The sequence below is a fragment of the Betta splendens genome, chromosome 6, assembly GCF_900634795.4.
Source record: "Betta splendens chromosome 6, fBetSpl5.4, whole genome shotgun sequence".
NCBI classification, from domain to species: Eukaryota; Metazoa; Chordata; class Actinopteri; order Anabantiformes; family Osphronemidae; genus Betta; species Betta splendens.
In genome coordinates this window covers 582240-599031 of record NC_040886.2, presented here as the reverse complement: position 1 = coordinate 599031, position 16792 = coordinate 582240, and the positions used below count along the sequence as shown (strand labels likewise).

At 42.6% G+C, this 16792-nt stretch overlaps 1 protein-coding gene across 2 annotated transcripts in view; it reads right to left on the bottom strand.

Annotated features, from left to right (window-relative positions):
- The window catches only part of lrp5 (low density lipoprotein receptor-related protein 5), a 46148-nt gene extending 33335 nt beyond the window's left edge, over nt 1-12813 (bottom strand). For both annotated transcript variants that reach the window (XM_041071358.2, XM_029154811.3), the window contains exons 1-4: nt 12520-12813; nt 1453-1653; nt 1136-1352; nt 782-850 (exon numbers count right to left, since the gene is read on the bottom strand). In XM_041071358.2, coding sequence (XP_040927292.1) covers nt 782-850; nt 1136-1352; nt 1453-1653; nt 12520-12580 — 548 coding nt within the window. In that variant the 5' untranslated portion in view covers nt 12581-12813. The remainder of the gene's footprint in view (nt 1-781; nt 851-1135; nt 1353-1452; nt 1654-12519) is intronic.
- Between the last annotated feature and the right edge of the window lie 3979 nt (nt 12814-16792).

The following is a 16792-nucleotide window of genomic DNA, read 5'->3' as shown; positions in this document are numbered from 1 at the left end:
CCAGGTAAATATTTTAGGGAACTTATTGTTACTTTTTGCTTTAAAAATCTCTAATTGTCAGAATAAGTTTTACTTTCACTTGTTCCCCAGCCATCATGTAAAAGGCAGCTTGGGCTGCACGGTTTAGTTCATCGTTATCGTTCATCGTTCACATCTCAGGCTCTGTGGCGAGCACCAAGTACCACAGTTCTTTTGGGATTCGTACATATGGGTCGTTTGTTCGTTCACTTGTTACGTGACAGCGGAGCCGTGCAGGTTGTGCGCTGTAGTTTGTTCCTGATTCGTTTATACAAATCTTTACGGATCATTTGTTTGTCTGTTTGTTCTTTTACCATGTGACCGCTGCCAAGCAAATGTTAAACAACAATGGCAGGGAAGATGCAAGACATAAGTCACGTTAATGTGGTGCGTATGTGCAAGGTTTTTACATGGTTAGAATTGCTTGTGGCATTTTGTGATTATAATTTATCTGGTGAAGCAAACCATGTTGTCTTCAGTATACAGTGTTTGAGAATCGGGACCATTATTACAACGCCCACAATCCCACCTGCTGTACATGAACAAAATGAACGGATGACTCAAAATGATTTGCTAACTTTACTGATCGAGAGTTAAAGATCCAAGTCAGTTAAAAGAACCGAACTTCCTATCTCTACCTAAAATGAGCAGCCCGACTAATCAATAACAGCAAATTTCCGTCCTCGATTATATCGATTCGATTATGCAGCCCTACTCGAAATACAACAGTTTATAGTTATATGTTAAAGCTTTTAGTTGCTACCTGTTGCTGCCATCCATGCCAGCGCACTCTATCCTCGGCTCCTCGCCCCAGTCTGTCCAGTACATATAGCTGTAAAACACAGACACCAAATGTTTTTTATCGGTAGAAGGTCTTAAGAATATGCTGTCTTCCCTAAAAGAGACATCTGGATACAGTATGCTGCTCTAAAGCTTCCATGTACTCTTCAGCATTGATGTAAGCTGCTCATGCCAGAGAATGTGAACAAGCTAGATGGTCCCTTTCCATGCCATCCACGGTTTAGAAAAAAAACTTTAATTTTAAAGTTTTTAATTTGTTACAATAAATCCTTGTTACATTCGGTACTTTTTGTAGTTACTTGGTATGTTTTGTTACCGCTGAGAGGGGTTGAGAGCTATAGCCCTGGGCTGGTCCAGATCCATCCAAAACAGGACCTTCCTGGAGGTGCCATCCAGGTTGGCCACTTCAATGCGATTGGTCTCCGAGTCTGTCCAGTAAAGCTTCCTACCCAACCAGTCACAGGCCAGGCCATCGGGACTGTCCAGCCCAGACACCACCACAGTCTGGCCAGTTCCCAGAGCTTCTTTGAGGGCTGTAAACACAAGTAATACACTAAGTGAAAGGTTGACAACACAAATATTTGCAACATGATTAACATGATGAGCATTTCCAATGCAAGTATGCAGCCTTACAGTTGGACGACTGGTTCCAATGGGTTTGCTTGATAGCCTCCTCACTGACGTCTGTCCAAAATATCAGGCCCTCAGCATACAGAAAGTCCACTGCTGCAGCATCCTCCAAGTCACTGACAACAATGGCAGACTCACTACGTACACCTTCTGCATCTACTAACCGTACATCCCGCCGGTTGGCAAAGAGGAGGATTGGTGAGCCTGAAACATAGTAGCAGTATTGTTTGAAATTAAAAAAATTTATAAAAGTACTTTTACCACACAGGTAGTATACAGTACTTCTACATCCATAATTCTACAACTGCAAAAGTTTGTTCACAAGCTGTGTTTTAATATAAGAAAAACACTCATCACTTTCTGAACAGTTCTTTTGCTTTACACTAGGAACTAAAACAAAATAATACATCGACCTACAGCCAAGCTCTATCAATAAGGGAACGAGAGCACTACAATTCATTTTCCAGCTCAAAAAAGAACTCTAGTGCTACAACTACTCTGTTATTGAAAAATCAATTAACTACGTTCAGTGGATTTTCTTTACTTGCTTGGAAAAGCAAGAACAAAAGTATCACTTTTGAAAAGTTGGCACCTTTTTACAGTTTACTGCTAAACTATGAAATTCTTAAAAGAATATCTGCTGATGACTTATATGAAATATTTATATTACAAGAAAAACAAATTTTTCTTTTGCTTACTTTTATTTTAATAATACAATTAAATTCTTACTTCAACTGGACTTGTACCACCATAGTACAACCTAATTTTCATACACATCCCCCATTTAAAATAAAAAAAGCATTAAAGCATTTTTATGATCAAAATAAAACATAGCCTATGACAATATTAAACTGTACTAAACATTTGATTTAAGAAAACAGATTTTCAAAAGGGGGTTGACCAAAACGACTTTGGGTAATATTTAGGAATGAAGGTGTTGGGGTAGTGTGACGGTTGTGATAGCGCCAAATGAATTAGCAACACCACCTAGTTTCAAAAAGGGCTGAGTTTGATTAACCTCACACAGGTTTGCACCAATTATGTTGGGGATATGAGAGGAGCACAAATTATAATAATTGGATTTATAGCTCCTGAGTGGAGATACCAATTATGTCTATAATTTAGATTCACAAATTTGTGAATCTAAATTATATATATATATATATATATATATATATATATATATATATATATATATATATGGCAAAGGTCTATAGTTAGGTAAGTGAAACACTATTATTATATATTATTATATTGATTAATAATTTAATAATTTAATTTAATTATTAATTGCAGAGTGCAGAGACATGATGCATCTCGGCCGGACGCCAGCTCTCTGCTGTAGGTACCGGTTCCTCACGGGCAGCCTCGTTCTCCTCCAAACGGCGCAACTCGGTGGCACTGAACTCTGGCCCGAACAACTACGAATATCGGACTGTGCGTGCTGAAGTACACGCTATCTTCTAAATAATCTATAGCAGGACCTTCGGCCATCAAATATTAGCGCTGTACGGGTATGTGAAGAAAACAATGGGGAACGGGGCAGTCGCCCTCTACCAGCCGGCTCCGCCCCTCTCAGCCTGACCGTTACTGGGGCAGGTACAGAGGAAACCAGGAAGCACTCCTTGTAGTCTGTGAGCCTGAGGTAAAAAGTCTTCTGAGATGTTTCAGAAGCTTTTTGTAGAGTATTCTTGTAGTATTACTAAATACTACCATAACATTGTTTTGGTCAACCCTCATTGAAGTTTTACTTTAACAAAACAGACACACAGCAGTATTATATCGAAATTTAAACTACAGTTTGACTGGCCACTATTCAATTTAATTCAATTTTATTTGTATAGCGCTAAATCACAACAAAGTTATCTCAAGGCACTTTACAATGTGAGGTTTAAGACATTACATAACTAAACCCAACAAATCCCACATACAGAAAGCCTTTAATTGTAATAATACAATTTAACAGCATCAGTGGAGAGGAAAAACTCCCTCTCTAAAAAGGAAGAATCCTCCAGCTGAACCACGCTGAACGTGGGCGGCCAACTGCCTCGACTGGTTGGGGTGAGGGGATAAACAGAGAGAGAAAAGCACAGCAACAATAAACAAGCAACAAAAGAGCACAGGCAGGATGGTTAACTGGATGGTTGACTGGACACAGGCAGGATGGTCGATCCGCAGCAGCGAATTTTAAGGAGCTGTTAGGACATCCAATGAGTAAGGAGTTAAAGTAGTCCAGCCTAGAGGTAAAAAATCCATAAATCAGTTTCTCTGCATCGCTCTAAGACAGGATGCTTCTAATTTTAGCTATATTGCTCAAATAAAAGAAGGGTTCCTTACAGTAGAATCTGAAGCTAATGTTATATCATCCAAAGTACCTATCTGACTCAACAGTGTGGCTAATAATAAAAACCTCTGTTTTATCTGAATTTAGTTGAAGGAAGATTTAGGTCATGCAGGATTTGATGTCTTTCAAACAACTCTGAATTTTGACAAGTTGATCTGTTTCATTTGGTTCCAAAGAAATATATAGCTGAGTATCATCTGCATAACAATGAAAATTAATAGAATGCTTCCTAATAATATCACCTTGAGGAGACATGTTAGACAGAACAGTATGGGACCAAGCACAGAACCCTGCGGTACTCCATAGCTAATCCTTGTGCATGTGGAGGATTTGTCATTAACATGAACAAACTATTTGATACAATCAATTGTATCAAATGCAGCACTAAGATCTAACAGCTTCAGACAATGGTTCTGGTCTCTGTCCTTGTCCTAAGAGAAGATCATTGGTGACTCTAACCAGAGCTGTATCTGTGCTATGATGTTTTGTTGTTGAATTCCTACTAAAAATCTTCATACAGTTTTTTCCTACTCAGGTGGTCAGATAATTGTTTAGCCACAATTTTTAAAAGATAAAGATTAAATTTGAAATTGGCCTATAGTTGGCTAGTTCCCCAGGGTCCAGAGTAGGTTTTTTCAATAAAGGTTTATTATTATTATTAAGGTTTACTGCCACTATCCGCAGTACGAACCGTAGGGGGCCGGTGCATAGTGGATTGGGCAGCAGTCGAAGGCGGGAGCCTAGGCGACCTAATCCTTGGATAACCAATCTGGCTATTGGGACATGTAATATTATGTCACTGGGGGAGGAAGGAGCCTGTGCAGGAGGTCGAGCGGTACCGGCTAGAAATAGTCGGGCTCACCTCCACAAACAGCCTGTGCTCTGGAAATCAACTCCTTGAGTGGGGCTGGACCCTCTTCTACTCTGGAGTTGCCCGTGGTGAGAGGCTTGGCGTGGTGAGAGGCCTGGCAGTCTTGCTCATAGCTCCCCAGCTTAGTCGCCATGTATTGGAATTTTACCCAGTGGGCGAGAGGGTCGCTTCCCTGCGCCTTCGAGTGGTCACTCACTGTCGTTTGTGCTTCTGGGTGTGGAGTACGCGGTCTTTTTGGGGTCTCTGATGGAAGTGTTGGAAAGCGCTCCAACTGGGGACCCCATCATTCTTCTGGGAGATTTCAATGCCCACGTGGGCAACAACAGTGCTACCTGAAGAGGCGTGATTGGGAGGATTGATTGGACGCCAGAGGTAAGGGACGCCATCAAGCTGAAGAAGGAGTCCTATCAGGTCTGGTTGACTCGTGGGACTCCTGAGGCAGCTGATGGGTACCGACAGGCCAAGCCTGGGAGGAGTTTGGGGAGGCCATGGAGAAGGATTATCGCTCCGCCTCAAAGAGATTCTGGCAAACCGTTCGGCGCCTCAGGAGGGGGAAGCAGTTCTTTACCAACTCTGGTATCAGTGGAGGTGGAGAGCTGTTGACCTCAACTGGAGATGGAAAGCTGGACCAGCTTTATACCCTCAGCAGGGTGCTTCAGGGTTTGTGGGAGTTTGCCCAACTAGTCTACATGTCGTTTGTGGACCTGGAGAAGACGTTCGACCGTGTCCCTCGTGACATCCTGTGGGGGGTGCTCTGGTAGTATGGAGTCCAGGGCTCTTTGCTAAGGACTGTATTCGGTCTCTGTAAAACCGGAGCAGGAGCTTGGTTCGCATTGTCAGAAGTATGTCAGACCTGTTCCCGGTGCATGTTGGACTTCAGCAGGGCCTCCCTTTGTCACCAGTTCTGTTCATTATTTTTATGGACAGAATTTCTAGGCGCAGCCAGGGGCCGGAGGGGGTCTGGTTTGGGGACCACAGGATAGCATCTCTGCTTTTTGCAGATGATGTTGTCCTGTTGGCTTCATCGGGCCAGGAGCTCCAGCGTGTGCTGGTGCGGTTTGCAGCTGAGTGTGAAGCGGCTGGGATGAGAATCAGTTCCTCCAAACCTGAGGCCATGGTTCTCGACCGGAAAAAGGTGGTTTGCTCTCTCCAGGTTGGAGAAGAGTTCCTGTCCCAAGTGGAGGAGTTTAAGTATCTTGGGGTCTTGTTCATGAGTGAGGGAAGGAAGGAGCGTGAGACTGACAGATGGATCGGTGCGGCGGCTGCAGTAATGCGGCCGGTGTATCGGTCCGTCGTGGTGAAGAGGGAGCTGAGCCGAAAGGCAAAGCTCTCAATTTACCGGTCAATCTACGTTCCTACCCTCACCTATGGTCATGAGCTTTGGGTCATGACCGAAAGGGCAAGGTCACGGATACAAGTGGCCGAAATGAACTTCCTCAGTAGGGTGGCCGGGCGCTCCCTTAGAGATGAGGTAAGAAGCTCTGTCACCCGGGAGGAGCTCGGAGTAGAGTCGCTGCTCCTCCACATCGAGTGGAGTGAATGCCCCATGGACGCCTCCCTGGGGAGGTGTTCCGGGCGTGTCCCACCGGTAGGAGGCCCAGAGGAAGACCCAGGACACGCTGGAGAGACTACGTCTCTCAGCTGGCCTGGGAACGCCTTGGGGTCCCACCGGAAGAGCTGGAGGGTGTGTCCAGGGAGAGGGAAGTCTGGAACTCTCTGATCAGACTGCTTCCTCCGCGACCCAGCCCTGGATAAAGCGGTTGAAAATAAATGGATGGATGGATGGATGGATGGATGGATGGATGGATGGATGGATGGATGGATGGATGGATGGATGGATGGATGGTTTATTTGATTTAATATGGACGAGCTGAATAAAGGCAACTTTAAGTAATCTGGTTGGGATTGGGTAAAAGACATGTGGATGACTTGAAAAGTTGACTATTGAGGTTAACCCCATGAGTTATGGGGATGAAGCTGTCTAGGTTATACAAAGGACTTTGTAAATCTAAAGTTGATGGATCTAGAGGATAATTTCTGTCATTTGGAGGAAGACGCTAATTAATGTTTTCTCTAATAGTAATAATTTTATTAGTGAAGTAGTTCATAAAGTCATTGCAGCTGAGATTTAAGGGGATAGTGGGCTCAACACAGCTATTACTCCTGCAATTAAGGAGGAATGATGTTTTTTCTAGCAGCACAAAGCACTTTTTTATATATTATTAGACTGTCCTTCCATGCTATGCAGTTTACATTTATTTTGTTGGATGGATCGGGTCCTGTGCTTTAGGTCTGCGGATCTCTGAGTTATACTATGGAGCTAACCTTCTGTGATTCTTTGGCTTCTTCTTCACAGGAGCCACTGTGTCTAACATTGAACGCAGAGAAGCTGCAGCATCATCTACAAGACAATCAACCTGTTCATAAGGATTAAGGTGACTGTTCTCCTCTGTGTAGCTACATGACAATGAGGCAAAAGATGATAGAATCATCTGCTTGAATCTGGCAACAGCATCGTCTGATAAACATGTCTTTCCAGCTGCTGCAAGGTCAATTATGGTCAATTCAAAAGTTAATGGTCGATTAACAGAAGGTTTTGGGAAAGGACTATTAAATAATCAATTTCAACCCCATATGTCAGGACAAGATTGAGGGTATGATTAAAACAATGAGTAGGTTCCTTTACCTGCTCAGTAAAACCAATAGTGTCCATTAATAAGTTAAAAGCAGTGCTGAGACAGTTGCTGTCAACATCAACATGAATGAACATGAAAGTCTCCTATTACAAAGACTTTATCTGTGCTAAGATTTAAGTCTGTGCTAAGAACTAAGTCTGTGCTAAGAACTAGGTCAAATACAGTCAGATAGCCACCCTGGACGGCATAACATGAGCTTCAGATTCTACTGTGAGGAACCTTGGTGTCATCTTTGACCAGGATCTTTCTTTGACATCATGCATTAAACAAACACGTGGACACAGAACCGGAAGCCAGGTCTTGTTTCCTGCTCCTGTTGGCCCAGAGTAGGCCACCCTTTCCTGTGTGGGCCCAGAAGGTGGTCCGGCACCGACCACGTCTGCCCCAGCTTCTGGGGGTCCGACGACTGCCTTGTCCAGTCCGCCTCACATTTGGGTTTGTCGCTGGTTGTGGCTCTGGTTCCTTGTCCGCCCTCATCTCTGGCCTGTGTTTCATCTCTGGCTTGTCTCTCATCTCTGGCTCCGGTTCCACGTCTAGTTCCGGCTCCTCGTCCGCCGTCATCTCTGGCCTGCGTCTCGTCTCTGTCTCTGGCTCCTCGTCCGCACTCATCTCTGGCTTTTCTCTCGTTAATGGCTCCGGCTCCTCGTCCGCCCTCGTCTCTGGCTCCGGTTCCAGCTCCTCATCTGCTCTCGTCTCTGGCTCCAGCTCTGTCATCTCATCGGCCTGGCACGGTCCTATGCTCGTCTATCTGACTGGTGGCCTGGCCCTCGGCACCTCCCGCCACAAGGGTGGCCCTGCCTCCTTCATCGCCGGGCCACCTCGACTCTCCTGCCTCTGGGACAGTTCCTCGCTTGGAGGACGCCGTTGCTCCCGGTGGGGCCGCTGGGCTGGGCCTTAATCTCAAACAAATCAGGGTTCATTTTGCTAAACTGAACCAAGCAGTTCCCGGTGCAAAATCAGCTAAAGGTGCAATAGGTAGGCTTTGTTCAGCAGGCATAACACATCCATGCTTTAACCGGTTTGAAATGCATACTGCATAATACATAGCTGCGAGTTTCCCCTTCAAAATCTATGCAACATGTCACCTAAGAAAACAGTGATGTTGTGTAAATCTGCAAAAAACATATATTAAGATCAAAAACAACAGAGAATGTAGTGACTGACAGCCAATAGAAGTTTGGACGCATTTGGAGTTTTGCTCTTCACACAGTTTTATTAGACAGATCACCTTGTTAATGAACACCCTACACATTTTATGGGTTCTGGTTCCTATGAGTCCTTTTTGAGATTTCAAAGTTCTAAAAGTTCAAATAACAAAAGTATTCCTTACTAACTAACTAACCTAAGTGGGCACTCAGTGGTGCAGTGTGGCAGCTAAAACACAATAACACTCTGTGGTAGACCGCCAACATTACATAAGACTGCTTTAGATATTTTTATTGTGAACCATATGGTGGTTATAAAACAGAATATGAATACCATACTTCAGACACTTGCCTAATAACAACCTAGGACAAGCAAATAATAATGGTAGTAATAGAGAGAAATTATGTTAAAAAAAGTTATTAGAATAAAACATCTCTCCCACCAGCCAACACCTGCAACTTGTACTCGTATGTGAGACTCACATTACATTTGTGGACTTTATGATCCCCCCCCATGCCTAAGTGGGTTCTCTTCTCATACTCCAGCTTCATCCCACAGTCTGAAGGTTTGCAGACTATAAGCTGACTAGGCGCAAGTGTGACTATGTAAGGGTGTCTGCCTATATATGTGGCTTATGATAAATTGGGCGTGTATTAAGTCCTTAACCTGTTCTTATATTATATCATTACTGATCAAATCTGTTTTAATTCTTGCGGTCAACATCCTTTGCTACCCTGCCACCATGATGGTTTTGTTCCACCTTCTTTATGTTTCCTAAATGACAATGTGACAAACACAAAGTATGCAGTCCTTTTGGCACAGATGCTGTTTTCTCTGTGGTCATCTTTGACCTGCTGCAACTTAAGAAAACAATCTAAACCTCCTTCATACTCTGAGCTCCTCAGCTTTCCTTATCGCTCGTCCTCCATTCTACATACGTGCAAAACACTGGTGGAGGTGAGTAACATGAGGTATCACTTCTCCTGCAGTTGGGCTTCTCTCTCTTTCTGTGTGTAGCCACCTGCATTCTTTCTCAGTGTGCAACTTTCCATTATTTCATTAAGCAAGAAGCAAAGCTTGTTAAAACATCTGCTGCTGGCGTAATTCCTTTCTTCTGTAATGTTCACCACAGAAACTTTGATTCTGATTCCTTTGACCGTTACGCTGTGGAGTTAAATGTCCACTTAAGTTGACATTGTAAAGAGAATGTATACATTTGAATTCTTTTTTCCCCATTTTTGATTTAATTGATTTACATTTCCATCTATGCACTCATCGTCTGAATTGCTTGTTGTGTGGGCGCTGGAGCCTGTCTCAGCTGGAAAGGTCCCCTGCTTGTCACAGGGCCACATAATAAACAACCATTTACACACTTGCAAATAGTTAGGCTCTAGGAGGAAGCCAGAGAACATACAACAACCCCCCACAACGACACCAAAATGAATTTTATCATTTTGGAATCCAATCAACGGGAACTGAAATAAACAGAATTGAAATTGGTCTTCAAACAATATCCAACCCTGAATGCAACCAAATGCAAAATGCTCTGCAGTTTTTTGAATAGTTGTTTGATACTTTTCAAATAGCACAGATGATCAAAGAAAGCTGATTCATGTCTGTACATCTAATTAAGTAAAACTTTAATTAAATAGTCAAGAAATTTATATGTAGATACATTTTCCACATCACCAAATCATAAACCAATGAAGTGCATCTAAAAAAAAGGTGTGTCCACTGTAAGTTTGCAGTTAAAACTTATAGTTAAAAACTGACAAACATTAGGATTAAATAGGTTTAAATAAACTTAATATCTTATAATTTTGTACTTGGCTGTAGTCTAGTATATTAACATTATGAAGTTAGGAAATCATCTCTGTGTAAGTGTGAGTAATGCTTTATGCACACTTCAGTAGTATTTGGCAAATCTTTATTTTACAAATTACTGCTTTGGTTATGCCTTGACTTTATATATTCATGCTTTATTTCATAAAAGATAATCAATTCTATAAGTGATAGTTTGGCCATTCCTTCTAACTTCCAGAAGCCTTGAAATGTTCAATTTTTTAAGTAATGACTAAAATCAATTCTGGGCTAATGTAATATATCAGTGGGTGTCTTTACAACAACAGAAGAAAATGTGTGATTATACGTTTGTGTTGGGGGTCCTAGAAAAGTGAAGGCAGCCTGCCCTAAAGTTTATCTCCTTCACCTTTTCCTGTTACCTCTTTCCCCTTTTCTTCTCTGCTGAGTTGAGTTTCTTGTTCTTACCTTCCTTCTAATTTCTACTCCTTGTATGAAATCCAAACAGAACAGAACCGCCTCAGGTTTCATGCAACTAACACACGGGAAAACATATCAATCACTTCTGTACATTCCTCCTGAACACTGTCACCCTCTCTCTATTCAGACCCTAACTCAAACACGTTCCCTTTTTGTGCTGCAGGATATTACCAAACTAATTCTGGTACAACTTGCATGACATTATACACACGGTTAGTCAACGTCTAATGTTTTTCACAAGAAAAAAGGTGGTTGTTTTTTATCAGGCTAAACTTTGGAGTGTGCATTTGGATATGTGGTTTTCTTTTATAACTTGCACAGAGCAAATTCATATTACACGGATTAATTTAAAAGGTAACAATAAAACACACATTTGTGTATGTAATAATCTGTAGTTGTTGTTTTTCTGTTTGTTTGTTTGTTTGTTTTTTACTGAACAGAAAAAAGTGGTGTGGTGAAAACTACTGGCTGCCCTGTTCTCTGTTTGTCTGCTTTTGTTGGGTCTTGTCCTGTTTGGTGCGTGTCGGCGGTGCCTCCATCCAAACAAAAGAAAAGCCTTGGTGTATGAAGCCTGAATGCAGTGAATGCAATGGCCCATATAGTAGGCTAATGAAGAGCAGTGTGGGAATTACCTATTGGTTGGTCTCAGCAGCGGAAAAAAGCAGACAAGGTTCCCAGAGCGAAAAGCATTTTTGGGTGACCTATCCTAGCAGATTTTTATTCAACAGGCAAAGGTTTCTTCTAACCTGAACACAAATTTGTTAGTCTGTCCAACAATAATGTCACAGCGAGTATAAACCCCCTATCATTTACAGCCCAGACCACGCTTCACATCCTTGATGAGGCCAGTATAATTTCTTTTGAGATCACGTTCTTTAACATGTTTAGGATCTTCTATGTTCTTCTATTCTAAAATAAACAGGTCAAGTTTTGTAGATTTTATCTAATACACATCTGTGCCCCACTTTTGGAACTTTAGCTTTACCTGTCACGTTTACCTGGTTTAATAAATGTTTCTTGAAGCACAGTGAGTGAGTATATGAGCTGTAAACACAGACGTGGTCAAAGACGCAAACAATCAAATAAGTGAAAACTGGGACGTGGTATATGGTCTTGCACCCATATGAGAAAACTAGGCTCCGCCTCTGACTGCCCAGTTCCAGGCGAATAAATTAGAGCGCAATTCAGGCAGTGGAGATACAGTAGTAAAGCTTTTTAAGACATAGATCCAGAGGGAGAAAGTCTTCCCTGTGCCGAGCAGCCTTCCCAGGCAGACAACCATCCTGCCTTCTTTGTCACAACTGAAGCAGAGAATCTGCCTGACACCCGACACCGAAGAGTAATGGCTGGAGCTGCCGAGGCCCGAGAAATAACGTTAGCCCCACTAGCTTTAAACTTCATTTTTGCGCTCACACCAATTCACCAAAGCGCCCTGGTTTCTACGCCAGAGGGGCCGCTGAGGAATAGACGCGGTGCGCCACGCTGCACATTGGACCGTAATCTGGACACTGTGGTTCCGACATCTCTTTTGTTGTCCCCTTGGGACATAAAAAGCTGAACTTTGGAGGCATCGCTGCCAGCGTTGTCCTCAGATGTACGTGCTACTATTAGAGATGAGTGATACACTCACAACTGCAGCGCAACACCTTAACTAATGTGGTTTCATCTTTTGGCCAGTTCCTCCTTAGTTTTTCTCTCTATGGATCCATGTTGTGAACAAAAAGTCAACATACCTTCTACCGCCGACAGCAGGCAACTCCTTAGCAGCAACACCAGCAGCAGCAGAGCGCCCATTTCAAGTCCTGTACACTTTAAATCCACAGCTTCGACCCCATTCTCGTAAATTTGTCCTGGTTTAAGTAGTGAAGAGGTCGGATTTCTCCGTGTTCATCTACGTACAGCGCCGTAGTCCGTTGTACAACTAGATATATAGTTGCACGCGCGTGAGCTCGTTCTGGGTGTCACTCTCTGTCGACTCTGCTTTTTTTTCTCCACTTAATGCGCTCGCGCTACTTTAGACTTTGGACTGACGAGCTCGTGCACGGAAAAAACGGCAGGCGGACGTTTTGTTACGTCATTGGACACGGGGCTTCAGATTTTTTCCCGTTCAGTTGATTTTTCTGTTGTTAAACCTAGCTTCGTGTTTAAAATGTAAATGTGAGCTAGTGTTAATATAGACTTTAACTTTTACGATGGGAGATGTTACGCTGCTCCTACAAACACAAAAACTACCACAGAGATCTCTAACATGCTTATTTTTATTATTGCGAATAAATATGTGTTTTGAAAATAATCTGATGCTATTGCAAATACAGAGAAACTCAACCAATACATGCTGGGTATTTATCAGTAATTTGTGCCTGCTTATCCTGGTTTCTCTTGGTTTCTCCTGGTGTGGGTCATGGGGACCTGGAGCCAGTCCAGTTCACTGGGTAAGAGGGCTGGACAGCAAGGACAAGCCTCCACACTCACACCAGCACTAGTGACCACTTCAACCTGCTCCTCCCATTGGGCTTCTAAAGTCTATATTTAAAACTAAATGTTTATCAATTTACAAAATATAAATTCTTCAACAATGTGTTAGTAGGTATGACGGTAAAAGCTTAGTCTAATGCTGCAACTGCCCATTTGCCCTTCTCACAGTGAATGCTGCGAAGCTTCCAGCATTCACTGAATTGTTTTTCGAATCTTTATTATAATTCTTCTGTCTGCATCTAACTTGTCCCGCATACTTTAAGCTACAGAAACCATTAAAATACCAAAATGTACAGCTTTTTAAGACGACGCGGGCTATTACTTTTCTCATTCATATGTTTCATATTTTCAAGTTATTAAGCTTTTTTCAACCTTCTTTTACCATTGAAATGAATGGAAGATGCATTTCAAATCCTCTTCAGCTTTGTCTGCTTTCAGCTTTAACTACTTCAACACACTTTAGGCGACAGACACCATTTAAACTACAAAACAATCTTCAACTATTCAACTATTATTGTCTTGTTTAGATTTTTGATATCTTTAACAGATTCTGAGTTATAGCAGTTTAAGCATAGGGTGGTTTTTGAGGAATTCTCATCTTTTCCATTAGTGTGTGTTGCGTCTGATTGAGTGGGGCATGCCACAGCTAGAGTGTAGAGAGACGCTTTCTTACGCCAGAACCTTTCTCTTTAACTCGTCACTATAGCCACAGTTTTCACTCTATCAACGCATTTTCTTTACTCGTTTGTAGTCATACTTGTCTTCTTACCAATGATGTGCCTGGCTAAGCCATCAAAACTATACTTTAGTCTGTATCTGCCTGAAAGCCAACAGTTCCAGAAATCCTCCCATTCACTCCAATGGAAAATATTCTCTGACTTCTAGGTAAAATCACAGAGGGACAGGCATTTTTAAATCACGACTGTGGCCACAATTTTCAATCCTCAAACATAAAACGCACACCAGTTACTCATTGACGCCTTGGGATTCATAAAGTGAAGTTATCTTTTTGATAACCTTTATGGTTTTGGTGTTAGAAGTCTGTTAAGATGGGGTGGAAATCAGCCTCACTCCAGATCTCTGTGCTGATCAGTGGAGGTTCCTGCCTGTTCCATGACAACAGTGCAGCCACAGCAGATAAGGGATTGAGCTCAGTAGCACGTTGACTTACAAGTTAAACACCTAATGCTCAGTGTCCACAGCAGCTCTATGCATATTACTGATGAGTTAATTTCATTGTTGATTCCCAATAAGAGTAGGTGTAGATATTAAGCTTTTTTAAACTACCTGGTCTTTCATATAGTTGAGGGGGTGTTTTTAAAGAATTAATTCAACATTACAGCATTCAACAATATATGCCAAAAATAGCACAATGCATTGTGGGTGATGCACCAAAACAGGAACTGGTGTTATTGGAGTGACCAATGCAATGATTAATAAACAATTATAGCATTCGGCCAATAGTCGAACCTCGAATACAGGAGGAACAATGTGGTTTTCGACCTGGTTGTGGAATGCTGGACCAGCTTTATACCCTCAACAGGGTGCTTGAGGGTTTGTGGGAGTTTGCCCAACCATTCTACATGTGTTTTTTGGATCTGGAGAAGGTATTCGACCGGGTCCCTCGTGACATCCTGTGGAGGGTGCTCCGGGAGTATGGAGTCCAAGGCTCTTTGCTAAGGGCTGTTTGGTGGTGAAGAGGGAGCTAAGCCGAAAGACAAAGTGCTCAATTTACTGGTCAATCTACGTTCCTACCCTCACCTATGGTCATAAGCTTTGGGTCATGACAGAAAGGGCAAGGTCATGGCTACAAGCGGCTGAAATGAGCTTCCTCCGTAGGGTGGCTGGGCACTCCCTTAGAGATAAGGTGAGGAGCTCTGTCACCCGGGAGGAGCTCGGAGTAGAGTCGCTGCTCCTCCACATCGAGTGGAGCCAGTTGAGGTGGCTCGGGCATCTGCTTCAGATGCCTCTTGGACGCCTTCCTGGGGAGGTGTTCCGGGCGTGTCCCACCGGTAGGAGGCCCAGAGGAAGACCCAGGACATGCTGGAGAGACTACGTCTCTCAGCTGGCCTGGGAATGCCTTGGGGTCCCACCGGAAGAGCTGGAGGAAGTGTCCAGGGAGAGGGAAGTCTGGAACTCTCTGCTCAGACTGCTGCCCCCGCGACTCGGCCCTGGATAAAGCGGTTGAAAATGGATGGATGGATGGATGGTTTTGAGGAGGACCTCTGGTCAGGTGAAACAATTGAGAAGAGGAATAAAGGACACTGGTGTCTGGGAGTTCATTAGTTCACATCCAGATGCTGTGGCAGCTTTATTCCCCAGGGCAGCTGGTAGAAGGATGACACCAAAGGTAAATAAACATTTGAAACTTCACATCAGTTCATTTATAACATGGCCTTTTCCCCCGTGTCACATTGAGCTTTTGTATAATTTCAAGTTTTAAATATTCTCTGGCTTTTAATCATGTAGATGATTTTGGAGAAGATAGTGTGGCCCAGAGAAGAGGACCTTGAAGATGAGGATGACTGTACCATTGAAGAACAGCGAAGAGGTGTGGATTTTATCCGCCAGTTCATTGAGACCAGTTATTAATTTTCATTTTTTATTTATGTTACAATTTTATGTTACAACTTTTAGATCAGTGGTTCTCAAACTTAATGTTCAAAGGCTTGTTGTTGAATTCTGTTTAAGGTCAAATGGGGGAAAACTACAGTTGTAATTTTTAACACAAATTATATTGATATTGGCTCATCCTCTTCTGACCATGGTGTGAACTGGGTCCGGACTGACCTGCTGGTTGTAATACATTATCTCAACACAGGTATTTTCTCCTAGGTTCTTCCGAGGTGTTACAATTGTTGATCAGTTTCTGGACCGGGTGGGATGTGGTTCTAGAACACCTGAACGTGGTAGTTATTGACATCAGACTGCCACAGGCATTAACCTGCTTTTTTACTTTGAAGCTCTCAAACTGTCACGATCTGGGTTTTTGTTTCTTGTTTTATTTTGAAGGACATTTCTGTTTCACCTTGGTTGGTTTTGGTTCCACTTTCCTGTTTTATTTTGTAAGCACTTCCGTTTCTAGTCATGCCACATCAGTTTCTGCTTTTACTTTGTAGGACTTCCTGTTCATGTTACATCACAGCTGATCCCTCTGCCATTACCGGTCCTCATTACACACTGTTATGGGAAAAATTGTCTCTTCCTTATTTTTATGTGTCTTCCTTATTTCTATGCATTTCTATGCAGTTATTATACGAGTTATGACTTATGTTCTGCAATTAATATCTTATGTTTTGTCTTACTGTATGCATTTGACATTTCACCTAGATTGTTCAATGGTTGTCTCTGCCTGATAGACTCTCAACTCTCTAACTCTTTTGGTTTGTTGATGTGCACGATCAACATCCATGCTTTTTATTTGCTTTCCCCATTATTTTTATTTTCTTTATTATTTCAATAAATCGCACAAAAGGACAACTCTCTCTCATCTACTTCTTTATGGAAAATTTCCACTACACACACACCTGC